At 49.1% G+C, this 14,944-nt stretch overlaps 1 protein-coding gene across 11 annotated transcripts in view; it reads right to left on the bottom strand.

The window, feature by feature from the left end:
- The window catches only part of SCAF4 (SR-related CTD associated factor 4), a 60,828-nt gene extending 48,592 nt beyond the window's left edge, over nt 1-12,236 (bottom strand). For all 11 annotated transcript variants that reach the window (XM_079766555.1, XM_079766560.1, XM_079766558.1 and 8 more), the window contains exon 1: nt 12,033-12,236. In XM_079766555.1, coding sequence (XP_079622681.1) covers nt 12,033-12,062 — 30 coding nt within the window. In that variant the 5' untranslated portion in view covers nt 12,063-12,236. The remainder of the gene's footprint in view (nt 1-12,032) is intronic.
- Nucleotides 12,237-14,944: the final 2,708 nt, after the last annotated feature.

Consider the following 14,944-nt stretch of genomic DNA (forward strand, 5'->3'; position numbering starts at 1 on the left):
ACTCACTGCTAGAACCATTCGGTGAGGCTTTACAGTCCCTCCTTACCTGACATTCTATCTTACGCCTTTACATATCCATTCTCAAAGGTTTGTCTGAGCTAATGCTTTCTAACTACTAGAAAATCAATGTGCTGAGGGATGCAGGATGGGGGCTAAGGGCTGCAAACCAACCATTTAAATAAGTACCATTATGCCAAGCAGAATACAGCGAGTTAATCAATATGTACAAACAGATACTAATGAAATTGAAGAATGTACAGGAAAGGAACTCAATCACCAGAAATAACCCCATAACTGATTAATAAACACAAAGTTCAACCTTACCAATAACTAGTTAAAATAATGAGAACCCGAAGCAGGGAGGCATGAACAGACTGACATACCTCAATGTGGGAGTTGTAGGGACAAGGAGAGATAAACCAAAGAACTTATATGCATAGCCCATGGACACGGGCAATAGGGTGGTGAAGACCTGGAGGGGTGGGTAGGGGCTGGGAGAAGGGGGAAGTGGGGGAGGAATGGTTGACATCTGTAATACTATCAACAATTAAAATATAGATATATTAAAATAAAAATATAAAAATGAGATATAATTCAATTACCTAACTGGCTTGAGTGTAGATTAGCATAAAGCAAAGAAGATACTCTACTGATGAGACCTAATGGGCAAATTTTAATTTCAGAGAAAACTTCGAAGCTATATATCAAAAACTAAAAAATATCAAAATATTTTAAATCTAATACTTCCATTTCTAGAAATTTATATAAAATAGTCATATGTTCTCAAATTCTCCACGATGGCAATTTAAAATCATGTTGATCAATTGGTTAGACATTGTCCTGACACACCAAGTTTGCATGGATCTCCAGTCAAGGGCATATACAAGAAGCAACCAATGAATGTATCAGTAAGTGGAAAAACAAATCAATGTTTCTCTCTCTCTCAAATCAATACATTTTAAAAATAATAATTTCCTGTTATTCAACAATCATACAAAAATTTCCAAACAAAAGTAGACAAGAAAAAAAGACTGAAATACTCTAAAATATTAATGGTATTTGGTGGCATATTTTCTTTATTTTCAAATTTAAGTTTACTTAACTTGCATTAACTTTAAAATGAAAAAAAATTTTAATTAGTGTCTGAGACACAAAATGCATTTCTCCAACTTTTGATTACAAATAAATGTATACAATTGTTATCAGATAAAACTTGTCCATGGAGTCAATTTTGCTTTGTAAATTAAGTTATGTCTAAGTCAATGGCTTATACATTTTTTAATTAAGGAATTATTTTATTTTTTTAAATATATCTTTATTGATTTCAGAGAGAAAGGCGAAGGGAGGAGGAGGAGGAAGAGGGAGAGGGAGGGGGAGAGGGAGAGGGAGGGTGGGAGGGAGAGAGGGAGAGGGGGGGGGAAGATCAATGATGAGAGAGAATCATTGATCAGCTACCTCCTGCACGCCCCCTACTGGGGATCGAGCCTGCAACCCAGGCATGTGCCCTTGACCGGAATCAAACCCAGGACCCTTCAGTCTGCAGGCCGACGCTCTATCCACTGAGCCACACCAGCTAGGACAGCTTATAAATCTTTAATAAAACTTTTCAAAATTACTAAAACAAATATTTAAAAATAAATTTACCCCTTTAAAAATCTTTATAATAACTGAAGCTCTTATGAATATAAAACACAAATCTGAGAAATCACTGTTCAAATGCAGCAAATTTACAAGGCTTTTTACAAAATACACACATACAAGTGCAAATATCCACTGTTGATACTAAACATGGAACCACTGTTGGGTTAATTATGTCCATGTGTATTTAAGAAAATAGAATACAGCAATGTAACAAGCAGTAGTTTAAACTTCATCTGTGTTATGTCCCACTTTCAATTCTATCACCAAACCCTAATTCTGTTACCATTTGCTGCTGGCAGAACTAATTTTCTGAACAGTTAATTTCTGATGATTCACCGTATAAAGTATGCCCTCATGTTTTCTTTATGTGGCCAACTCCCCTCCATTTCCCTGGGTCCACACTTCACTGAGACTTTCCCCTGAGGACCAGGGCTGCCTCCGTCCTCCCTGAGTTCCAGCAATAGGTGGTTTTCTAGTCTTCATGGAATACTCGTTCACTGACCGGCCGTCAATCCTCAACTCCTTCCTTTCCATTTGCTCAAGAAACAGGCCAGGAGGTGATTTTAGAAAATGTCAAATGTTTCCTTCAGTCCATCATTCTATTCTACTAGCACAGATGCCGGCTCTCAAAAGCACTGTTACTGTAACCTGGCCGCATAGCTCAGTTGGATAGAACATCATCTTGATATGCCCAGGTTGTAGGTTCAATCCCTGGCCAGGGCACATACAAGAACCAACCAATGAATGCATAAGTGAAACAACAAACTGATAGATCTCTCTCTTCCTTTCTAAAAACAAAACAACCCGCACACACACATTAAAAAAAATCACTTTTCCTGTGCCTCACCAGTGAACTTTGTTTACCCCCCAAAGTTGATGATAAAGCGTTTTTGTGAATTAAATATTTACCACTAGACCCCAATAAGAAGTGAAAATTGGTTCCAGGACATACCCCCATTTGATTAGATGAGAAAAGAAAACTTCCCCACCTTATGTGTTTTATTTAGACCCGGTTATTTCCACAAAGTGACAATGACTGGATCTATGCACAGGCAAGGGACTAAAACTGAAAATGTCAGCATTAACAAAATCCCTACTCAATTTACAATTGTTATTGTGAGTATAAACCAGTAAAAGAAATATCAATGCCTAAAGGCACATCTGAAGTTTTAAACATTGATTCTATCTATTGCATTATGCAGATGACTTAAAACTAAACAAACTTGGACAAATTCTTCCAAAGTATACATTATAGTGCACTCGCTACCATGCTTTCAAATGTACAAGAAGTTGTTTAGAGAGGAGCCCTCTTATTTGTAAAACTTGTGTTTGCATTTATCAAACAATGGCAAAGACGTGCATAAAGGTCTGAACCCCAAACTTGGCTGTCCTTTCTAAAGTGATTTATCACTGAGCATCCCTTAATTAAGATGAACTAGATGATACGTGACTATTAAAGTTTAACAACTATTTCATGTTTCCTAAAGGCTCACAAGGTGTCCTACCGCAAATTGCCGTATTATAGGTTCCCTTTAAGAAGGCTACTGTCCTTCTACTTCAGCTAAAACAGCTCTGACGAAGGTAAAAGAGGGAGTCTACTGGAAGGCTCATGAGGCAGTGCGGAAAGGTACACTGGGGCCCTGGCCGGCGTGGCTCAGTGGTCGTCCTGTGCACCGGAAGGTCGGTCCAATCCCAGTCAGAGCACAAGCCCAGGTTTCGAACTTGATCCCCAGGAGGGGGTGTGCAGGAGGAGCCAAAACTTGTTTCTTTCTTACCCATGTTTCTCTCTATCCCTTTCCCTTCCTAAGTATTAATAAAAATGTATTTTAAAAATGTTCTGCCCAAAGTAACCTTATGTTTAAAACTTCCCAACTATTTGTAGATCTGCTGCTTCACGTACAACGTTTTGTAATTAACACGACTAACAAGCCCGGCTGGTACGGCTCAGTCGGTCGGAGCATGGCCCCTGGCACAGAAGGTCTTGGGTGTGATTCCCGGTCAGGTGCACACGGGAAGCAGCCATTCTGTTTCTCTCACTTTGATCTCTCTCTCTAGAATCAAGGAAAAACATGTCCTTGAAATAACAAGTGTTCTGCCCTGGCCGGTGTTCTCAGTGGTTAGAGCACCGGCCTGCACATGGAGAGTCTTTGGTTCAATTGGTACCTGGGTTGCAGGTCTGTCCCCATCCCGTCTGGGAGCAACCAATTGACGTGTCTTTGTCACATCAATGTGTTTCTCCCCCCATCCCCTTCCACTCTCTGCAGGAATAAATGGAAAAAATATCCTCACTCCTCGGATAAGAATTAAAAAATAGTAATGATGAGTGTTCTACAATCAATTATGGGTGAAGATAAGATCGACAAGTCTGGCTGTAACTGTCTACCGAACACAAATATGTGAACATCAACTTTGACAGTCATGAACAAATATGCAGAAGTTAAGGCTTGAAAAGAAACTAGTGTATTATTATTCGTTATTGGCATGTAGATAAGTTTTTCTACTTTTTCCAAAAAAGTCTTCATGCAGTTAAAAATATTAATCAGCTTCTTTTTTTCATTGTAACATTTATTTGTAACTGGGGTGAAGTTCAAATTTTGTTCCTGGCTGATTCTATGACTATATCTGAAAATAATTTTGCTGTAAGAAGAGGGTTGTGCTTAAAAAAAAAAAAAAAGGAACTATTCTGCTCCAGATGTCACATATGCTGGATAGGTCTCTTCCAACTAGGATTACTGACCCACATGGACTTATACCAAAAACCACCATTTGTCCAAACACAAATCAGAACTTTCCAGAGGTAACTGGATGGTCTTCCACTTTTAACTGAGCCCTAGCAGCCATCTTTAGTTTTTCCCCATCAAAACTGTGCCTTCTAATTCTTCACTCCACTCCAGAGTTACACTGGGTTTCTTGCTGAATTCTCTACCACCTGTCCAATGCATCATTAGAATATCAACGTTTCTAGATATATTTAGCTATCTTTTCACAAGCACCAACAAAGACCCCTGACTATAAAGCAATGAGACATAATCAATAAGTCATGCAAATACTGAATAGAATGGTAACCAGGGTATAAAAATTTATAATAGTTTGTGAAATCTTCTAGTTCTCAAATAAAAATCATAACAGGCCCCGGCTGGGTAACTCAGTTGGTTAGAGCGTCGCCCCTATACACCAAGGTTGTGGGTTTGATACCTGGTCAGGGCACCTATAAGAAGCAACCAGTGATGCATAAATAAATGAAACAACACATCGATGTCTCACTCTCTCTCTAAAGTAAAATATATATATAGTAGCACTACACTGTTTTGTTTTGGTTTTTTTTTTTTATATTTTTTATTGATTTCACAGTGGAAGGGGGGGGAGAGAGAGAGAGAAACATCAACGATGAGAGAGAATCACCGATCGGCTGTCTCCTGCACACCCCCCACTGGGGATCGAGCCTGCAACCCAGGCACATGCCCCTGGCCGGAACCGAACCTGAGACCCTTTGGTCCAAAGGCTGACGCTCTATCCACTGAGCCAAACCAGCCAGGGCACTACACTGTTAATTACACTTTATATTAACACAGAAATGTAGACGTCTCTCCTAGCCTAAGCTTTCAACAGATCTTGGTCAGGCCTAATCCTAATGCAAATTTAATAATTATTAATTCTACCTTTTCTGTAGTTCCACAGGAAGAGTATTGTTAATCAATATTACCAAAATTTTGAACTTTTGACAGGTAAGCTGCTGCTTCTATATACCTGATGACATAGCTTGTTTATCTCATCATTAAAGTTGTATGGTTTGCTCTGAAGTGTGCTAAAAAAAGAATTCAGCATATTATCTCTACGATTGTTAGAACACATACTAAGGCTCATCATTTATGTGACAACGTTTTTCATACCGAGTTACCAAGGTGTATTTAAAGTGAGGTTTGAATGTGTGCAGTTATCTACAGAAAAGTTACCTGGAATATTGAAGTGAACAGCATTCACTTGCACTCCATGACAGAGAATAACATATAACAACCTATAATTTACATTTGGTAAACCCCCCTCCCCGCCCACACACACACAATCAACTACTATTTTGTCAACTTTCTATTCGGTAGTTTTATCTCCTGAACTAGAGGCCCGATGCACGAGATTCGTACAAGTGTAGGCCTTCCTTCCCCAGGCTGCCAGCACCGGCTTCCCTCTGGCACCCGGCAGGCACCTGGGACCCGGCCTCCCTCGCAGCCCCAGCTTCATCCAGAAGGTCTTCCGGAAGGATGTCCGGTCTAATTAGCATATTACGCTTTTATTATTATAGATTGTTTCACAAGATTTTATAAGCCAACTTTTCCATCTTCCCAATCTTCCTCTGAATCAGCTCCTTATCATGTGCCCATGTAATTTTTTCCTAAACAAAATCCTTTACAAAATGATAGCCAAGGAGGGGATATTTTCAACATGAACAGAGGTGACAGCAGCTGTGCAAGCCAGCTGCATGCCACTCCCCGTGACGCCAGACTGCTGCTGCGGAGAACCAGAGCTTAACTCCCAACGTCCGTCCGGACTTCCTGGATGACAGCACAGCGTGGCCAAGCGAGGCGGAGAAACACCAGCCTCTTCCCCGGTCCTGGTCTGCCCGCCTCCTCCTGCGCACAGGAGCCCCGTGCCGGCCTTTGCATTTCTTCAGACAGACCTCAGAGAAGAAAGGAAGGACCAAACAACCGAAGATCCACATCACAGGTAAAGGACAACGTTCTCATCATGCGACCTGACTGCAGAAGACACCCACACCCAGTAGTCAAAGGTGAAACAGACAGGAAGCCATACACAGCCATTTCCAGCGGGGACTCAACTCTTCTAATGTATTTTGTTTAAGGACAACAGGGCGGCTCCAGACTGTCCGCTCCTGCAGTAAGTGCACGCCATCACGGCCCATCACGTCCTCACAAAGCGCACGTCTGGCTTTAAGGACACCAGTGAGATGAACGGGCTGAAAGCACCCCGTCTGCCTCCTGCACGTCCATGCGGCATCCATCATGTCCACACCACCCAGCGCTGCACTCTTCAACAAGTACCCACGGGTCTGGGCTCCTCCACGTGGTTTGTGAGGTAGAAGCTGTTTGCACACCAATACTAAGACATTTCCCTTTTCATTCATTTTCTCACAAGGCCTTAGCAATTTACCAGAAGCTATATGATGTGTATAATGCAAGAGACAGAAGTCGTTGCTAAAAATCCAGGTTCTATTAAACCAAAATTTAAATGAGATTTGCAAAATGTAAAACAATGCCACTCTTCTCACTAACTTTTTTGTTTTGAAAACAGTTTTCATTAAAAATGTCACTTATACCCTGGTCGGTATACTCAGTTGGTTAGAGTGCCATCCAATATGCCAAGGTTGCAGGTTCAATCCCCAATCAGGGCACATACAACAATCAACCACTGGTGTGGCTCAGTGTCTGAGCGTTGACCTATGAACCGGGAGGTCACAGTTCGATTTCCAGTTGGGGCCCGTGCTGGGTTGTGGGCTCAGTCCCCAGTGGGGGGTGTGCAGGAGGCGGCTGATCAGTTCTCTCTCATCCTTGATATTTCTGTCTCCTCTCTCTCTCCCTCTCTTTTCCTGTCTAAAATCAATAAAAATATATTTTTAAAAAATCAACCAATGAATACATAAATAAGTAGAACAACAAATCAATGTTTCTCTCTCAAATCAATACATTTTTTAAAATGTACTTATGTTTCCATGCAACAGGTTATTTTCAATGCATTTTCAGCTTAAATTTCTAATATGGTAAATATCAATAGATATAATCCATAGATACAAAAGCTCTCTGTGATCCTTAACTTTGATGAGTTGAAAGGAGTCAAAATCCAAAGTTTGAGAACTCTTACACAAGGAGATGTTTAAGAATGGTCACTGCAGTGTTTGTCAGCAAAACATGAGAAACAACCTAACCGTTTATCAACTGGGGAACCAGCTAAATAAGATGCAATTTATTCAAAGGATGGCATATCACACAGCAGTTAGAATGAACTAAATCTTATTACATAGTATTAATGTTTGAGCAAAAAACCACATTGCCAAATATATGCAATACACTACCCATGTGTATCAGAACACAGAATAATGTATTTTGTTTAAGAACCACAGAGATTGATAATCCATTATTTGCTTCTGATGGGGAGTGGTGGGAGGAAGTAGGGGGCAGATCTGTCCTTTTGAATTTAGAGAAGATTGATTAAAGGCTAAAAATGCAACCGATGGATTAGAATATCCCATTATAAACTTCATTCATTCAACAATGGGAGTGCACAAACATCGCAGAACACAACTAAGAATTGGCCACAACTGATCACTGACCTTTTCATCTTTACAACATTTAACACTGTCTTACCAAAAGGTGCTGTAAATGGGCGTCTGTGATAGCCTCTCCTTTTTCATCTTCTTTCCACACCAGAAGCTGACCTGTTTTACCTGAGCTTCCAATCTCCTTCCTTAGGCACAACTCCGCTCCACGTTACCCACCCTCTTGTTTCTTTAAACTACGCTTTTCTATACTTGCCTCCTCCAACATCCCAAGTTCCCCTCCGTCTAACAGACACCACTCACTAAGCCAGACCTTGGATCCGTGAGCATACACAAGGCCAGCACCAGTGCCACTACACTGCTAACCGCTCTGCCTTCCCTTCGTCCTTGAATCCCTCACAATCAAACTTTAAAGACTACTTTACCTTTGCTACCTTATTTCTTCATCTTCCCCATCACCATGTCACCTTCAACTTCAGATCCCATTACGCTAAAAAATTTTAGACACCCTTTTCTTAAGTCTTAACCTGTGACCACTCTCCAGATACCACGCGAACTATCCTCTCCAGGTAACAAGCATGACGGGAGATCTGCATTCAAATCCCAGTATGCCCTTGGGCGAGTCATCACTTCTTTAAAGATCCGTTTCCTCATTTATAAATGGGTGTCTAGGTGAGGTTGTAGAAATATTAAATTAGGTATGTATAAAGGGCCTGACATCCCATCGATGCGTATTCAACAGTCATTCCTTCTCTCCCCGCCCCAATTTTCCTCATGGCACAGGTGAGTGACTCCGGGAGTCTGCCTTGAGCTTTTTTGAATGCTTCCAAGTTTGAGTCCTAGATGCCCAACTGAAGGCCAAAAGTTCCACATGACTTTCCAATGTAACTGCTCCAAAACCAGACACACACCCTCCGCTAACTATGCTTTGGTGACCGCTTCCCTGTGTCCGTGGCATCACCTCTCCCCGCACTGAGAACGTGGGCAAAGGTGCTTCCTGAGCCTACAGATGCCAAGGTCAGGGGTTCCTCTGGCCACCAGTGCCTCCTCCACTCACACCACAGCCAGGCCGCGCTCAGAGTCTGTGCCACACTTCCCCACACCTCTGCCCTCCACCAGACACACTACAAGTCAGCAAGTGTCATGATTGTATCATTCAACTTACAGCCTTCAGTTTGTCCACAGCCCAAAAAAGGAGTTCAAACACGAGACAAGAAACTTGTCAGGTCACCAACTACTTCACCATCCTCACTTCCCAGTAGTCAGCCGTCTGGTCACTTATCCCAGCAGTGGCCCCCCTCAATTGCGATTTCTACACCTTTTTCTCTTGTCAAGTCCTCAGTGTTTTATAAAGGCCCCAAAGAAAGCTGTTCTAGCACACATTAAAAGCATTCCCTGGTCGGTGTGGCTCAGGTGGTTGGAGCATTGTCCTGTATGCCGAAAAGTTTCGGGCTGAATCCTCGGTCAGGGGAGGTACGGAAGGCAACAGATCGATGTGTCTGTCTGTCTGTCTGTCCCTCTCTCCCTCCCTTTATTGGACTAGACTCCCCGGGGGCCACTGGTGGTGCCACGGTGTCAGGGCACAGCTGCGCAGCTGAGCGGGCACCCTAAAGTTTGTGAAGTGAGATAGGCTTGGGAGAGTTGAGGCTACAGAGCACTGATCGGTAACATTCGTGAATGGGGAGAAATACTGTGACTCAAGCAGGCACAAGATGGACTTTAAATTCAGACTAACTTCTCCAGAGGACAGTTTTCTCGAGAGGAGAGTTGGAATTGACAACATAACACCTGACATAATGCAACTTGAAGTTCATAAAGACTAGAACGGAAACGAGCATTATTTGAGAAAAATGAGCAATACTCAAATTTTTATGTTGTACATTTAAAAAGGATAAAATACCATTTCCCTTTTTCATGAAGTCTATATCATTCCTATTTTTGATTTTTTGAAGTAAAAGCTATAATCATCACTTTTTCAGAACATGAGAGCCTTTTCTTAATAACTTCCATAATGCCTACGTCAGAATTAAGTACTTCTCATCTTTTTTTAAAAATAATTTTTTTAGAGAGAGAGGAAGGGGGGAGAGAGAAACACTGATTTGTTCCACTTATTTTTGTGCCCATTGGTTGATTCTTGTACGCGCCCTGGCTGAACAAACCTGCAACCTTGGCGCATGCAGCCGGCGCTCTAACCAACTGAGCCGCCCAGCCAGGGCAGAAACACTGCTGATCCTGATACACTAGAACGGCCACTGAAAGTGTTCGTAAGCGGTGTGCTCTCTCCCTCCTGGGAGCACACCCCTGCCTCTCCTTCCCCCACAGGCCAGCGTCTCCTAAACTCTAAGGGACCCCACCATACTTGCAATCAGGGGAGCAACGGGGCGTGGCAGCTTGTCCAGCTAACCCCCTACATCTGTCTCCGAGGCTCCCTTTGCTGCCTTTCCCAAGCCAGTCCCGTTTCGCTGTCCACAGCCGTAACAAACGTGCTCTCAAAATAAAAACAAGAGCCCGGCTGGTCTGGCTGGTCTCGCGCAGTGGACAGAGCGTTGGCCTGCCGACTGGGGCACAAGCCCGGGGGGGGGGGGGGGGGGGAGGGGCCGGCTCCATCCCCAGCGTGGGGCGTGCAGGGGGCAGCCTGACCAATGATTCTCTCTCATCATGGATGTTTCTGTCTCTCTCTCCCTCTCCCTTCCTCTCTGAAATCAATAAATATGTATTAAAAATAAATAAGTAAATAAATACCCTGTAAGTTTTATCTTGGGAAAGAAGTGAACTCATCTTGAAGAAACTGTTGTACCATTTGTGTAAACTCTCCTGCTTTCCACAAGCACCTGCTGCAGGGCGGGAGCAGGAAGGAGAGGGACTGCCTGGCCTGGTGACCCGGGAAACCAAGTCAGCTTCCAGCCCTGCACCTCCGGAGCCCTGTCCCCTGCTCCAGCCACAAACACCAGGAAACACAGAAAAACCCTGCAGAGCCTGACGGCGGGCCCTCGGTCAGTTATATAAATGTCTCACCGCGCCGCTGCACACCCAAAACTAATCTAATATCGAAGGTCAACTGTAACTGGAAAAAAAAACAATACTTTTTTTTTTTAAAAAAAAAAAGGAACTATTTCATCGCTTTGAAAAAACAACACTACCGAACTTTGCAAGACCCCGTCCACCCCCCGCGGCAACCCTGCGGGAACACGTGGAAGACAGCCATCTCCGGCGAACCCCGCGGGCGGGCCGGCCTCCCCTCCCGGCGGCCGGGGACCGAGGGTCCCCATCGGGCTCTCCCCGCCAATCAGAAGTTCTCCCCGCGCAGGTGGGGAACCAGCCGGCCCACGCGACCTCGGGGGAGGCGGCAAGTTTCCGACGCCCCATAGGACGCCTCGGACCACCGCGTCTGGACGTTTAAACGCCGGTCAGTGTGCAGGACCTGCCGGGGGAGAGCCCACTGCCCGCGGCAGGCTCCGCTCGGGCCGCCCTGGGGCACCGGCCCGCCGCCCTCCCACTCCCGCCCGGGAGACGCGGGTGAGTGCAGTCGAAGGCCGGGGCCGGGGCCGGGCCGGGAGGTTTCCGCCGGCAAAGGCTCCGGGAGACCGGGGCGGATTAGGCGCCGGGGAGGGGCGGGCGGCGGGGCCGGCTCCCGGCGGACTCGCGTCTCCCATTCAACTTCGGGGTGTCACGCCGGGCTCCGGAGCCCCCGGGGGTGCGGCGTGCGCGACCGCACAGGACCGGGGACCCCCGTCCGCCCGCCGGCCCCGTGTCCCGGGGGCGCGAGGCCAGCGGCAGGAGGAGCAGCCCGCGCTTCCCGCCCGGGATCAGAGTCCAGCGGCCGCGGCCGAGCTCAGGAGCCCGGGCCGCGGCCGCTCCCGCCCCGCCTCCGTCCCCCGCGCCGCGCACGGGGCCGCCGGGAGCGGGCAGGCGAGGCGCCGCGCGGACCGGGACGCGGCCGAGGTCGCCGCCGGGCCGTGGGGGAGGGGAGGCCCCGCCGCCGCCGCCGCCGCCGCTCCCGGGCCGCAGCCCTTGGCGCGGGCCCGGCCGCCGGAGCCGGAGGCGGAAGCGTCCCGCCGGCCCCGCCGCAGCCCCGGCGCGGGGAGCGGCGCCCGCCCGGCCTCACCTCCTGGTTGAAGGCGTTGACGGCGTCCATGTTCGCGCTGCGGCGGCGGCGGCCGGGCCGCGGTCACATAGACCTCGCGCGGGGCGGAGGGGCCGGCCCGGCGGGCGGGGGCGGAGCGGCGGGCGGGCCGAGCAGGAAGCGGGGCGGCGGGCGGGCGGCGGGCCCCTCAGCGCCGTTCGCAGGCGGAGGAGCGGGCGGCGGCGGCGGCGGGTCGGCCCGCGCCCACACCTCTGGCCACACGGCCTGGCCGGCGAGCGGCGGCCTCCTCAGCCTCCGGCTGCGGGATGGCGGCAGCGGCCCGAGTCCACGCCGCGCGGAGCACCCTGGGACGGCTCGGGCCTCCCGGCGCTTCCGGTGCCCGCGCTGGCCCCGCCCCAACGCGCGTCGGCCCCGCCCGGCCCTGCGCGCCGCGTTGCCGGCGCGTGACGCCGACCCCGCGCTTTCCCGCCCGCGGGTCGCGGGACACCGAGGCGCCTCCGTGGGAGAGCGCGGGGCCGGCCCCTGCGGCGGCGGCGGCGCCCGGCATTGCTGAGCGCGGAGCTGCCGGCGCTGGTCCTGCTCCCGCCGGGCCGTGCGGGCGCCGAGCCCGGAACAAAGGGCCGGGCCGCCCCCCAGCCCGCGGGCCGTGCGTCTGCGGCCCCCGCAGCCCTGCGCGCCGCCCGGGGCTGCCGCCGGCCTGGCTCCTCCGGGCGAAGCGAGGCGAAGCGCCGGGAGGACTCACGGCCTGAGGGGGCCCCCGCCCCGGGAGCAGCCGGTGCCGCCGGGGACGGGGCTCGCCAAGCCCGGACGTGGACGCCGCAAACCGCCTGGTTTCTTTTCCGGTGGAAGGACCTCGCCCTGATTCCCTGCCCCGCGTACCGGCCGTCCCCCCGGCACCGGGCTGGGCTGGGCCTGTGGAAATGAGAGACGATGTTCCTGCCTTCACGGCTCCGTGAGTGGAGTTGGCAGGCACAGGAGCGGATGATAGCGCTCAGGCGTGGTCAGTGTCCGGGCAGAGACCCCGGGGCCAAAGACGGGGGTTCGTCCGGCTGGAAGTCCAGGAAGGCTTCTCGGAGGAAGCGGCACCTGCCCCGCATCCGGAAGCAGCAGCAGCGGCGTTTGGGAGACATTCCAACCGAAGGTGGACAAGTCCTGTGGCATCAACGCACCCCCAAGGAGGACCTGCTGAGCCGGGCAGTGAGGGGGGCCAGGTCCTGAAGGCTGTGCCACTCCGAGGAGTTTGGATTTTGTCCCCAAAGAGGTGGGGAGACCTTGGAAGGATATGAGAGAGGTGGTGTCCTGCAACGGGCTCTTTTCCAAGGAAGGCGTGGAGCGGCAAGAGTGGGGTCTGGGAGAGACTAGCCCTAGGCCAGTGGTCGGCAAACGGCGGCTCGCGAGCCAGATGCGGCTCTTTGGCCCCTTGAGTGTGGCTCTTCCACAAAAGACCTCGTGCGGGCGCGCACGTACAGGGCGATGGAAACTTCGTGGCCCGTGCGCAGAAGTCGGTTTTCGGCCTGGGCGAGTCTATGTTGAAGAAGTGGCGTTAGAACACTCAAGGGGCCAGAGAGCCGCATGTGGCTCGCGAGCCGCCGTTTGCCGACCACTGCCCTAGGCCCACGGGGTGCTGAGAGCTCAAGGCACTGGGGCGAAGGAGAGACGAGGTCAGATGTTGAAGAAGTGGAATGGGGGCCATGTCGCCCAGTTGGTTAGAGCGTGGTCCTGCTACACCAAGGCTGTGGGGTCGTCCGAGTCAAGGAACATACAAGGAGACTCAACCAGTGAATGCATGAATAAGTGGAACTGCAAATCGATGTCTCTCTCTCTCTCTAAAAGCCATCAATTCATAATAAAAGAAAAGTGGCCCCGGCCGGTTTGGCTCAGTGGATAGAGCGTCGGCCTGTGGACTGAAGGGTCCCGGGTTCGATTCCTGTCAAGGGCACATGCCCGGGTTGCGAGCTCGACCCCCAGGAGGGAGCGTGTAGGAGTCAGCCGATCGATGATTCTCTCTCGTCATTGATGTTTCTATCTCTCTCTCCCTCTCCCTTCCTCTCTGAAATCAATAAAAATATTTTTTAAAAGAAAAAAAGAAAGATGGTCAAGGTGCTGCCTTGAACGATGTGGTGGTTGGGTTTCTGTCCATTTGGGGATCTGTGGGTTTGTGTGAAGGCAGGGTAATAGTTAACACCTGTGCATCGCTCACACGGGCCAGGGTCTATCTGACATGCTACTCTGTTATTTAATCTCCCTCCCAGGCTTCTGTATGCGTGAGTGGCTGAGGGTGATACCCCTGTGTTCCACGTGAGGAAGTGGGGCCCCATTCAGTTAACTAAAGTGAATTAAATGACTTCCTTCTGGGGCCTCTGGAGTTTGAGTTGTCCCTGGGGCAAATAAAGGAAGATGTCTGGGAGGCAGCTGGGTAAGGCAGGTGGAGCCCGGAGAGGGCTGTGAGGAGGCAGAGCTCTGGCAGTGTCAGCGCGCAGGTGATGGGGGAGGGGGCCCTGGGGGCACAGGTACGCAGGGGTCTGGGCAGGAAAAAGGCACGGAGGAGCCGTCAGCCCCGCCCATGCTGAAGGAGGAGTCAGCAAGGTAAGGCCGGAGAGGTACCTGGGGGCACCTCAGACTGCACCAGGGAGAGCAGAAGGCCAACCCATGTGCTCTCGAGAGGGGAAGGCGGCGGGCGGGGTGCTGCAGAACCTCGGCTAGGGCAACGTGGAAGGCGCCAGGGGAAAGCTGCCAGGCCAAGGGAAGGGCTTGTTTCTTTTAAGACGAGACCAACGAACTCTTTTTTTACAAAAAAACAATATATATATATATATATATATATATATATATATATATATATATATTTTTTTTTTTTTACAGAGAGGAAGGGAGAAGGATAGAGAGTTAGCAACATCGATGAGAGAGAAACATCGATCAGCTGCCTCCTGCAC

The sequence above is a fragment of the Cnephaeus nilssonii genome (genome assembly GCF_951640355.1).
Source record: "Cnephaeus nilssonii genome assembly, chromosome: 3".
In the NCBI taxonomy this organism is placed as follows: domain Eukaryota; kingdom Metazoa; phylum Chordata; class Mammalia; order Chiroptera; family Vespertilionidae; genus Cnephaeus; species Cnephaeus nilssonii.